General features: G+C 43.4%; 1 protein-coding gene across 2 annotated transcripts; it reads left to right on the forward strand.

Annotated features, from left to right (window-relative positions):
- Nucleotides 1-222: 222 nt before the first annotated feature.
- LOC116676054 (progesterone receptor-like) lies at nucleotides 223-8,282 on the forward strand. 2 transcript variants are annotated; one of them, XM_032507443.1, is made up of 9 exons: nucleotides 223-1,079; nucleotides 2,023-2,159; nucleotides 2,379-2,495; nucleotides 2,899-3,039; nucleotides 3,152-3,361; nucleotides 3,951-4,095; nucleotides 5,097-5,227; nucleotides 5,385-5,536; nucleotides 7,129-8,282. In XM_032507443.1, the coding sequence occupies exons 1-9, from the start codon at nucleotides 223-225 to the stop codon at nucleotides 7,291-7,293; spliced, it is 2,055 nt and encodes a 684-aa protein (XP_032363334.1). In that variant the 3' UTR covers nucleotides 7,294-8,282. The 2 variants fall into 2 exon arrangements, with proteins under 2 accessions (XP_032363334.1, XP_032363335.1); XM_032507444.1 differs by having other exon boundaries at nucleotides 3,155-3,361; nucleotides 7,129-7,293.
- Nucleotides 8,283-12,891: the final 4,609 nt, after the last annotated feature.

Raw genomic sequence — 12,891 nt, forward strand, 5'->3', positions numbered from 1 at the left:
ACAGTTGTCTATAGTGGAGTGAGTGAACCGAAGTTAGACAGCAGTTGATCCGCAGTGAGAGCGGCTCGGCGGGGCGTCCCTCCGCAGAAACCTCCGTGGGCTCCATATCCGCTCCGACATATGACCGGAGTCTCAGAGGGGAGGCGTTTTCTCGCCTAGAGTGCTGTCGGATTCGTATCGTGTGCAACCAGCGCACATCTTCAGTCACGTCGCGAGCTGAAGATGGCCTTCTGCGCGTGCTTGTCTGCTTTGGAAGACACGTCAAACTCTTTAATATTGAATAAGCGCGATACTGCGGATACCTGTGCGTGCCCGACTACCGCTGAGCTCAGTAAGGCACTGTCAGTGTCCCTGGGCTTGGACCCGGTGTCCAACTCCCCGCTCAGCAACACGAACCAGCGCTCCAGAAGCGAGTTTGCGGACTTCGAGCCCAGTGTGGAGAATAGTTTCCGAGGAGGGCGCGAGTTTGGATCGGATCAAAATGTGAACTCCGAAAGCAACCGGCTTCTACTGGATGACACGAACATAACAGAGGACTTTGTAGAAGTGTGCCATGGCATTCAGCAGGTGAGCTGCATGGATCTGCTCAGATCGGGCGACGTGGACAGCGCGCACCCCGCGCCCTGCGGCCCGCTCATATCCAGGTACATATCCAAAGAATCCAACTTGTTTACGAGCCAAATGGAAGAGCCGTCCGCGCCCAGTGAGGTCAACGAATTCTCGCCTTTGCAACCCTACTATGCGTACTCCGCCAACCCAAACGCATACAGAGAAATGCCGGGCGTGTGGTGCGCATACAGCAGCCGATCCGAACCAGAAAGAAGCAGATCCGGTGAACATAATTTGGTGTGCAAATATTGTAATTGTGGACAAGCGTCTCTTGGATCCAGCCAGGAATGCCGCTGTGTCTGGTACAGCAAGGGCGAGCAGTGCGGGAAAGGTGGCACGCGACCAACGATGGCACAAGGGTACGGCCGGGTGGAAAGTTACCAAAGTGCAACTCCCCACGGGCAGACCAGTTTGGCCACGATCAAGACCGAGCCTTCAGTTTGGATGGACTGCTCGGATCGCAGTTTCAGGTAAATACAACATTTATAATGGGTTTCTTTGACTTGGGTTCAGTGGCACGAAGTCCAAGTGCAATTCAGTCAACAGCTATGCTGCATCCTTTCCGCTCCATTTAGTCTTTTTTAGTCTTTAATCAGAAATAAAAGGACAAATGCAGCGTGAACACCGTGTCTAGTGACCATGATTTAATCTGCCCAGCTTTACAAATTGTCTTTATGAGTCTTGCGCTGTTGGATGTTCTCTTTTATAATTTACAAGAGGGGTTTGTTTCCATCCATTTTATTACTTTAAAGCTGCACTGTCCTCTTTATACTCATTTCTTGTTTTTTTTGTGTGTCTAGGGCCGCCAATGATTAGTGTACTTGCTAAAGCCAGCACAAATAAATCAAATGCACAGCAGTATTACAGCATGTGTCCTCCTGCAGCTCCATATGATCTTCTCGGCCTTGGCCAAAGTTGTTTCAGCACCCAGCTAGACTGAATCAAAGTTCATCCTATCCCCAACTTTCCAGTACTCTGATCTGTGCTGTGACTATATCAGTGTCACTATAAACAAGAGATACAGCACCTGTTGCTGATTCTGTGCTTGGAATGAAAGACAATGTCCTGTTTCCACTTCTTTAAAGGCTGACTGCAGTTTAATCATTTGTGCTTGTCATCTAGAACACATTGCTTCACTTTTTCTTTTAATCAATCATGGAATAAGGAAAAATCCTATTATATATACATAATATAATAGATTTAGGGTATTATTGCCCCAAATGTCATAACAGTCAGCCTAACAATCTGAGACAAAATGTAGTAAACTAAAATGCCTGCTATAGGTATAATTTAGCAGATATGTGTAGAATGTGTATTGCTTTTGGATCCTTTGACATGTGTGTGTGTGTGTGTGTGTGTGTGTGTGTGTGTGTGTGTGTGTGTGTGTGTGTGTGTGTGTGTGTGTGTGTGTAGGCATGAGGATTTGTTTCCAGGTGTGTACCTATCAGACAGGAGAGTGTGTCAGGTGTGCGGCGATGATGCTTCAGGTTGTCACTATGGTGCCGTCACCTGTGGCAGCTGCAAAGTATTCTTTAAGAGGGCCGCTGCAGGTGGGTGTGACACAAAAAAAACGCAAGTGCACACAAACACAGAAACAATGCAATTCTGTTGATACAGTATAATTTATTACACCCACTTGTTGGTTCATGCAGTCAGGGCACAGTGACCTGACAACATGAGAGTTATCAGGAAACACCCACATATCTTTGCTATGAGTGGAAACTTGGGCGTTATTGAACTCAACCCCCGGGACATTTCTGTACCACCAGGTAAGCAGAACCACCTGTGTGCCAGCCGGAATGACTGCACCATCGACAAGCTCAGGAGGAAAAACTGCGCCTCGTGCCGCTTGAAGAGATGCTTCATGTCAGGAATGAGCCTGAAAGGTGAGGGACTAAAGAACAGAATAAGAGACGAGGAAAGGAAAGTACAGTATGTGTGGTGTGAATTTGCTAAATGAGGTCAGGGTGGTTAGATACTTTCTATGCATTGAATCAGAACTGACTAATCAAATGTTCCAGCTTAAATACTGTGTAACAAATGCATTTCAGCAAAGGCCAAAAGAGCATTTTCTTGGACAGTAGCCATTACTGGAATACCTTTTGCCACATGATGATATAGAACAGCTCCATTGGCTGATTTATAGTATTCCCTGCTAGTTTTTGTTCTTGATTTTCCCAGCAATTTATTGTGTAATAAATCAGTCAAAACAACTTGAAATGGAAGCTTCTTATCTCCTTCACGCCCTCTTGTCTTCTCCGTGTATGTATTGTCTGTGGTGGGTTCTAGGTCGCAGGCTGAAGGGAACTGGATCGACGAGGAAAGGCGAGGAGGATCAACCTCTGGCTCACAGGGGGGCAGGAGAAATGGGGGAAAGGGCCGGGAAGACAGACATAATCACGGAGTCCGGAAATGCTGTCGCAGCTCAAAGTAAGGATTAGTGTCACATAAACACAAGGATCATGCTAATGTACTTTTTCCAAAAAAATGTGATATTATTTTCTTTATAAACTATTCTGATGGTATGTTTGTATATCTTTAGCAGCATCCCAGGCCCTGGCTCTAGGCATCCCCCCGACCGTGCGCTCCTGCATCTCCCTGCTCAGCGTCTTGCAGGCCATTGAGCCAGCTTTGGTCAATGCTGGACATGACCACGGGCTGCCAGACAGCCCCGCGTCCTTGCTCACGAGCCTCAATGAGCTTGGGGAAAGACAGCTGGTAACTGTGGTGCACTGGGCCAAGGCAATACCAGGTAAACTAATCTGGGCCAAGGTAACACACTGTGAACTAGTTCATGCTACATGTACAGTTGGTGATTCTGCCAAGGCTGCGTGTCCTAAATTAACGTCACAGTTGTTTCAGGTTCAGTGTAACGCTAGACAAACCATTGGTATTGTGTTATGCCAAGCAACACACTTCAAGGTCAGACATGTGATGTTGGGCAATAGAATGGATAACACTGAGAGGCGAATCAGTCACTCATGTAACCCCAAGTTCACCGTTATATAGACATGCTCAGGAGCCATCAGGAAAAGAGTAACGTCTGATTTAATATCTGATATCACTGGGCAAGGCCTCAATGTCTCGCTCACCAGATAAACCGGATTCTATGCCAGTTAAACTTCCAGCCAATCCCACGTCATGCAAACCACACTATTCATATGTTAACCACTAGAGGGTGACATGTGCATATTCAAGCCAGGAATAGCTGGCTGAAAAAGGCCAGCAATGCATCCACACTGTGATATCGAGGGTGTGAAGCCTTCATCTTTAGGAAATTGACCCGTGAAGAGTTATTTGATCATGTTGCAGATGTTTGATTAAACCAATGTGTTTAACAGGTTTCCGTGACCTTCACGTGGATGATCAGATGTCAGTGATTCAGTTGTCATGGATGGGGGTGATGGTGCTGGCTTTGGGCTGGAGGTCCTACACACTCACTAACAGCTCCTTGCTCTTCTTTGCTCCGGACCTGGTCTTCAACGAGTAAGTCACCCAAATATACTCACTTTACACGCCGTGCTGGAGTTGTGTTTGAATAATAAAGGTAGAAGAAGAGCGGCGTACCTGGCGCAGCCTCTTTATCAGAAAAAGGAAGTTAGGTTGGGCATCAACGGCTGTATTTGTTTGTATTTTTTTTTATTGGGTTTGTTGGAATATCATGAGAATTCACCTGTCACCGTGATTGGGAAGAACTTCAGAGGAAGATTTCAAAATCCCACATTAAAAAGCGTCTTTTTCAGGCGAGGTGGTGAACACGTCGGCTCTGTTCTCAGCGTATCCGTAGCGTCTGATACACGTGGCCGCAGAGGGATCACCTCAGATCATTTATTCTGTTTCATTTTCACGAAACCAAGAACGGTGACAGAGTTGTTTCTTTTTTCAACTTTTCATTGGAACCTCCTCCAGCCTCTATCAGGAAGTGTTTGTGACACCTTTTTTTCTTTTGTACTTTTCACAAGTCACCACAGAGTTGGTGAAGCGAATCGCCGTGCTTTCATATACATAAATAACAACTCATCCACCTCTTATCAGTAAATTGTTTTGGGTGTTGAAGGACAGTGGTGCCCTGAATGCTGGGGCCGGCCACGGGCCCCCGGAGCAGCTTCCGTTCGGCGACATTAGCAAAACACTCATTTCGTCTGCATTAGCCCTCTGTCACTCTATTGTGCTGCTTTTGACCTGCATGGTAATGGATATGCTTGCCCTTGCTGCTGACCCTCATTTTCTCTGCCTCTCTATCGTTCTCTTTTTCCATTATCCACCTCACTCATTTCTTCTCACCGCTGCTGCTTTTTTTTTTTTTTTTTTTTTACCCTTTTTCGCTTCTGCCTCCATTAAATATCTTTGTCCTTTCTATATTTTTCTCTGCTGAGACACTCTTGCCTTCTCACTCCTCCTTATGTCGCACCGGTGCTTTTTTTCTTTTTCTTCTCCTCTCACACTGTGTTTCCCCCCCAACCCCCCCCCCCCCCCCCCCTCCACAGCCAAAGGATGCAAGTGTCCAGTATGTACGATCACTGTGTGAGGATGAAGCTGCTCTCCCAAAGGTTCTGCATGCTGAAGGTAACTCAGGAGGAGTTCCTCTGCATGAAGGCCCTGGTCCTCTTCAGCATCAGTGAGTCAGCCGGGAACAATGAAATCAATTAAATAAGTTGAATGTCAACTCAGCATGTGAAATACGACTATAATAGAGCTCAGCCATACTTCAGAGACTTGGTGGGGTGGATAAAGTCTGTGAGAGTTATTGTTGTGTTCTGGCTTTGTGGTCACAGTGCCAGTGGAGGGCTTGAAGAACCAGCGTTGTTTTGATGAACTGCGGACCTCCTACATCAAGGAGCTGGATCGCTTGGCCAGCCAATGCGGAGAGACCACCCGTACACAGAGACTGTTTGAGCTCACGCAGCTGCTGGACTACCTCCAATCGGTAATACACACAATTTTACTTCATATATCAAAACGCACCAATGCTGTGACTTTGCGATCTATCATATAAATGCAATTTCGGTTCGCATCACTGAACTAATTAAGCAGGAAATAGTGTAGATCAAAGTCTGCGATTCTGCATTCGGGCATACAGCAATACTGTGTTAACCAAATGTAAAATTATCCTGGCAAACGTTATTCCTTTTCATTTTTATTCTCAAGTGACAACCTGGATTTTCACCTCCAGTTTATGCACAAATCCCCAGCCACTCACACATACCCAAGGTTCATATGACTCTGGTTTTAGCTGCTCTACACCGGGTGCATATCAGGAGGGGAAATGATGAGTCACCCTTTGGTGGAAGCATTGCCAAGTCAAGTCAAGTCAAGTAGAACTTCATTTGCAGCCGCTCAGTTCTGCAGATGCAACATGAACAGACAAGGAAAATAATAGCTCTAAAATAAGAATGTACACTTTAGTATTGTAATAATGTTTACTTTAGTTGTAGAAACTTGTATACACACTGCTGCTCAGAGATCCAACATGTGGTTTCTGACCTGATTACGTTGAATCGGGAAACAGGGGATTTTGCTTATCCAAATAAAATCCAGAGGAAATTAAAGCAGTAAAATAAAAAATTGAAGAGTGACCCAGGTTTGTGTGCACATGTGTTTTACTGGCACACCAGTTGGCTCTGGATAGCTGCCTATCACTGGAGACAATAAAGCTTAACACACTCACCGGTCTTAAAAAGCCAAGCCGAGTCATAAAAAATCAAATGCTAAATAGTATTTTGGATGTTAATTCCAGTAGAGGATAGTGTTACTCAATGGCATTCCATTTTTCCAACGTCGCCGTATGTGTTACCAAAACAATAAATTGTTAGTGTGCTGTATAATTCTTTATTATTTTGCAGATCCCCTTTCACAGATGTATCTAAGATGAATATAATCAGTAAAACAGAAACATACTTTGAGACACATTTTTTATTTCCAAAGCTACACTTAAAGGGATTTGAACTAGTTGTTGTAATCTCTGTTAATGCAGACTCTGCCACTAGAGGGTGTAGACCGATTGGGTTCCGCCTCAGGACTCTGGGAACTCTTAATAGTCATTGGTGAAAACAGTCTTAAGAGAAAACTGCTGACATCAGTGGTTGAGGCGTGACCAGAAGGGCTGGAAACTTTCTTCCCAAAGAGAGCAGAGCTGCAGCACTTTCAGTCTCATGTCTTTCGCTGTGGATTTACTCTTAAAGGCTCAGATTTGTCAGTGGCCCACTCACACCTCAGCTCCTCTAATGCCTTATGAGCTGGAGGGCGGCCTGGGATTGGGCCCTCTAGGCTAAAAAATACTAGACTTTCAGACGAAAAGGGTTCAGACCCCTTTCGTCTTCAGCCTGCCTGTTGGGTTTAGAGTGGCACAATGAGTGTCATCTTTTTAAAATCACCTCTTAAAGCTCATGTCGAACTACGGCTTTAGTGCCATTAGCGATTTCCTCTTTTATCTGCAGTTTTTGTTCTTTTTCAAATGCTTCACACATACGCTGTAACACAATAATTGTCCCGAATCTCTCGTCTTTCTATCATTCTCAGGTTGTGAGGAAGTTACACCAGTTCACCTATGATCTGTTTATCCAAGCTCAGTCCCTCAACACGCGTGTCAACTTCCCGGAGATGATCTCGGAGATTGTAAGCGTCCATGTGCCCAAGATCCTCTCGGGCATGGTCAAGCCCATCCTGTTCCACAACACAGCGTAGAGGGCCGTCTCTACATGTTACTTGAGCTGCGGCGTCCAGTCCTTCGACCATTTCTGAGAAAACAGAAACGGCTAACAAGTGTTTATGATTTCATAAGGTGGGCGTAGTATGAGCCCCTTTTTACCTACAGGGTGAGCAAAGTGAAGCTATGAAGGGTGTACGGCACATTCTTCCGATCTAATTGCTTTTTTCTCTATTTTTCTTACTGCCTATTATCTGTATCACACACAACTGTTTCTAGAGCTGATAATAGCACTTTGTAGCATGCATTTCTTCACACAGGCTCATTAAAAGGCCAACCACCTGGCATGTAGGCTTCTTCATATTTTTAACTGACAACAGGCAATATTTAACTTTTGGAGGTAAGACAGTAGTGAGAAAAAAACATGACTGCAGCGTTCACGTTATCATGGCTTGTCTGTGTGCAGTGGTGTGACATTTGGACTAGCTTTTTAACAATGGATGTTATTGTGTGCACATGAGTTGAACAAAGTTGATTGACAGGTAATAAACGGTTGTGGCATGCATGCTGAGAAGCAAAGCCGTCTGGCCTGAATATAATATCTCTAAAAGCTGTTCTCATCCATGAAAATAATAGTTGACTAATAGTTTTAGTTGTCGACAATACACGTACACTTTTAAACTGCAAGTGACTGCGTTAATATTGTGAATATTGTGATTATTTATGAATTTTGTGATAACAAAAGGTCACACTGAAAAAAATATTTGGAAAAAAAAAACTCTAATGGTTGACTTGTTATTTTCTTGTTTTTGAATGCCAAATATTATTCTAATACAATTTTTTCCACAGTGGACATTTCATACTGTTGTAACTTTTCTACAGTTTCTTAAAAAGTGTTCTTTGCAAGTGCTTTGTTGTGTATCATTATATATTCAATGTAACGTGCCAAACGTTAAAGGTCCAGCCGAGAATCGGCTCATTTGTTGCAAATCTTAAAGCTAACCATGTAATAAAAACTGAAGCATGAGTGTGTATCTTTTTGTAATTTATGATATCGGGGTTAAAGAAAGCACGTGGTCGCATTGCAGCACACAACTCTTTAAGTTCGGTCTCTTGTGAGTGCATGTTAATGTTTTTCTCTGGTTGATAGATTCATGTCACTCTGCAGTCAAGTGGACAGAAAGTAATGAAGTGTGTCTACTCAATTCAATTTAATATTAATTTATTAATCCACAAAGGCAATTTGATTTGTGGCATTAGTAAAAAAAAAAAACAGACAAGAAACAGACATATGCACAGACAATTACAAAACAGCTGTTTGGTACTATGTAGAGCTGATACATTTAAAAAGTATTGAGGTCATAGTAAACAAAAGAAAGATATAAATGAACAAGGAAATAGTTTAAATGACAGATTTCATAATTGCATATGTCAAACTCCAGATAGAGCTGCCAAACATATCATGATACAAGTAGCCAAACACGGAAATACTATACTTAGGTACATTTTGAGGTATTTGTACTTTACTTGAGATTTCTATTTCTGCCTGCTTTTCTGCTACATTTATAAATACATATTGTACTTTTCTGCTCCACTACATTTATATTTGCCTTGCGTTACTTTGCAGATTATTGATACAAATCAACAAATAAATCATGATGTATAGTTTAAGATAAAATTCCCTGGGTGGGGGGTAATTAGCCCCCTCTTTGCCAGCTGCAACATTAAAGTGATAAACACATCAATGCATTCATAATTACACTCTAATATCATAACGTATATTCTGATAATTTGCCTTTCTGCATAATGAGTGTTTACTGTTCTTTAAATACATTTTAATGCTTCTGTTTTTCCTCTCCTCTGCAGACGGGCTTTTAGAAAACATCTGTGTGTGTTTTCTAAAAAGTGTTTTCTCCCACAGCATTTAAACCCTCAGGAGTTTCTCCGTCTGCACGCCGCCAGGTAATAAAACACAGCAGGTTACTAGAACATATCAATCAAAGGAGAGAGCCCTGCGGATTTCTTTCATCTCTTCATCCTGTCAGCCATGCCTGCTGACAGCCTGTGTTTCTCTACCATCTAGTGGCTGCTCTGGACTCTACGCCGTTCAATTGAAACTGGAAAAGTAGAGTAGGACATCTGTTGGATCAATTGACGTTTGCTTGGTAATGTAATTGGACACGGATTCACTCAATGTTTGAACAGGGTTCCCATTAAATGGTCCGAGTCACGAGAGGGGAGGTCATAGCAATAAAGAGGACAAGTAAATAAAGAATGCATTTCAACCACAGGCTTAATTAAGGGTTAAATAGTGAAAACTTCATTTTGAAGTCAAAGCTACATCTTATTAGAATATAATAACGTCAATATTTTGTAAGAAAATTGTAAATTTGAGCAAAAAGTTGGATTTTTTTAAAATATTCAATTCCGCAAGGCTAAAGGGAAAATGACATATCTTTGAGAGGTGGTTTATTTTTACTCAGTGCTTTTAAAAGCCCAAACTGTAAGAAACCGTCCGCCTGGGAAACCTCTCCTACCGCCATTTTAACTCCCATTTCCTGAACAACCTCTTTCAACAAGTATTTGTCCCTCTCATAAATGAATTGGAGCTGAACGAAGTTGGGATTGAAAGACATGCTGAAATATCACTTATTTCTAAATATATTCCCTGCTACCCATGTCCCTGTGGCTTCCCTTTAAAAGGAATGGCGTCTTGTAGGTTTGCAATGATCAAAAATGTATGTGTTGATGTCGACATTTGAACTTAGTTTGGATTCCATTTGATTTCTGTGTTTTCCACGAATCTGCTCTGCATCAATATTACATGCCTACTCTAGCAGAAGAGGGATTTTTTTTCTTGTTGGGTAACGACAACCGCAGAAAGCACAAACACTCTGGCCACAAACAACAAAAGTTGAAACTATTTCCTCATGTGGAGAAGATTAACGGGAGGAAAGAGTTTCAACGTGACCCTGAATGTGAGAGGGTGACAATAGAAAACAACTAAGCTGACACTCAGAGGAGCAGTGTGGAGGATCTGAATATCTCCCCGCAGTCTGCTCACACCCCCCTTTCCAAGCGTGTATAGGTGAGGGTGGCCTTCAGGTAACGTCTGTATTCTTAGTTTCGAAACGATACGATACGATACGGTGCAATACAACTTTATTGTCAATTTACACTGAAATTAATTTTTTAGCAGCTCCGGACAGTTAGACAACAAATACACATACAGTACATGGATGAAAACACATCAGCAGCCATGACAAAGAACCATGTTTCACGATGTCCTCGATCCAGATCACAATTGGCAACACACACGTGTGATTACACTCTAAAAACATAGCTGTGAATGTTAAATGTCGTTTCTGCCAATAGATCCCCTAAATCCGACACGCTGCTCCTTTAAGTAACCAAACACCAGCAATGCCAAGCTCACTTGGATATGTGGTTGGCACAGGATGGGTGCAGTACTTCTTGCAGGACCTTACATAAAACCCCAGCAATAATGTCTTTAACACCAGGTTACCGCAGCTCACGGCTACAGTGACCGGGAAACAATTAGATTGTGGAGGTGGTAAGATGACACCCCTGAATGGGTTGTTTCTGTGGCCTGTCTAATGGAGGGCGATTCCTACCCAAGCACCAGTCCATTAACAACCAATTAACTTCCTATTAATATTTTACCAGACAGGGCCTCTCTTCCCGACGTGTTTTAAGGAGCCTTTTCCCAGGAGTGTTTGAACATGAGCAGCTTTTAGCGCAGCATAAAGAGGCCTGTGTAATGGGCTGGAGGAGGAGGAGAGGCAACCCGATAGCACTGAGAGCAAAGGAAGGGACAGAGGAGAGGAGACAGACTTCTGCAGCTGGCCTGCCTCGCACCGAGCCAAGACCGAGCAGGGACCAAACACACACACACAACCACACACACACACACAACCACACACAGGGTTGGGAAATCCATAATTTTAATGGCCACCACACAAGATGAGACATGAGTAAGTACCTAGTGTTATGCGTCAAGTGTTTGGATAGTCATGAATGTACCTGATGAGTTGTCTCTTGTTTGCTCAACATTTGTAGCTTAGCAGCAATCTTTCTCCCAGGTTCACTGTGAAACGAGTCTGAAAATAAGAATCTCCTCCTCGCTCCTGATCTGCACTGATCCAGCTTTGTGCTGCTTTGGTCGGACATTTAACCTAGTTAGGGGAAACTCCCTGCTTTGAGACAAAAAGTAAGGAGGAAGGGAGAGAGAGTTAGAGAAAGAGAGAGAAAGAGAGAGGTAGAGAGAGACGGGGGGGAGGCAGAAAGAAAAAGAGAGAGAGAGGCCATTATGGCTATAGCCTGAGGCTACTCCCAATGGATAAGGCATTTGTCTTCACTTGAAAGTATGATTTATTTTTCCACCAGTCAGAAGGGTTATGTTTGTCACCGCACACTGAAAAGACTTTTGGAAATAGCAGCAGAAGCAGAAATGGAGAAAAAAAGAAAGAAAAGAATGTCCACTTCTTGTTCTAATGCACCCTTCATGGTTTCAAAGACTTCCCTTCTATGGTTACCTTGTTTGAGATCACTTTCAGTCTTCATTAGCTTTAGTTAATCATACTGAACTGACGTCACATTTATCAGCAGGAGCGTTTGTGTGTGTGTGTGTGTGTGTGTTGTGTGTGTGTGTGTGTGTGTGTGTGTGGTGGTGTGTGTGTGTGTGGTGTGTGTGTGTGTGTGTGTGTGTGTGTGTGTTTGTGTGTTGATTAAGAGAAAAAACTGGAATGTGGGGAAGGGGAGAATGATGTGGTTGTATCAGGTTCCCTCCACTGGGTGTAGATGTGGTCTTAGATTTCTCTCTGGGCTGCTGATTAACCGTGTGTGTGTGTGTGTGTGTGGTGTGTGTGTGTGTGGTGTGTGTGTGTGCTGGGAGTGCACTGAAGAGGAGAGGAACTTCAGCTTTAATTTCCCCAGCTCCAGATATTACACCCCCGCGCTCTCTGTTTTTATTGGAACAGAGACCAAAAAACACCAAGTTATGATGCATTAAAACACGGTGGGGAAACTTGAGTGTGGAATTGTAAATCTATACATTTGGCTCCGTCCTGCAAAGCAGAATTAATTCTTTTATGGAGGATTTTGTATGTTTTTACGAAGACTGATGATTGTAACGCGCCATGAAATCATGTTTATCATCTCGATGTGGAAGACAGAGGCCCGAGAATACTCTCCCGTCAAGAGAGAAACAGGGAAATGGAGGCAGGACTTCAGAAAAAAAAAAAGGGGGCACATGGGAGGGGGGAGGAGTCATTTTGGGTTGAAGCAGCACAGAAGGAAGGAATTATTCTGCATTACCCTAATGACCATTTGAACAAACGGACGGGTGAGGAGACCACATTACATTCTATTAACTCAGATTTTGTTGTTGGTGAACTGTTAATGACGTACAAAGGGAGCTGTGCACCGCTCTCCTGGACAATACACGCTCTGTGCTTCTAATTATTCTCAGGAAAGTGCCGACGGCCTTTATATGGAGACACATTAGCTGGCTTTATTGAGTAAATATTCTTCTGGTATCACACTGTTATTGCCTCACCAATCCACAGCGATTAGCGCCATGTTTTTCTCGCGGGGCTGCATACCTGGCCCTTCTC

The sequence above is a fragment of the Etheostoma spectabile genome, unplaced genomic scaffold (assembly GCF_008692095.1).
Source record: "Etheostoma spectabile isolate EspeVRDwgs_2016 unplaced genomic scaffold, UIUC_Espe_1.0 scaffold00002635, whole genome shotgun sequence".
In the NCBI taxonomy this organism is placed as follows: domain Eukaryota; kingdom Metazoa; phylum Chordata; class Actinopteri; order Perciformes; family Percidae; genus Etheostoma; species Etheostoma spectabile.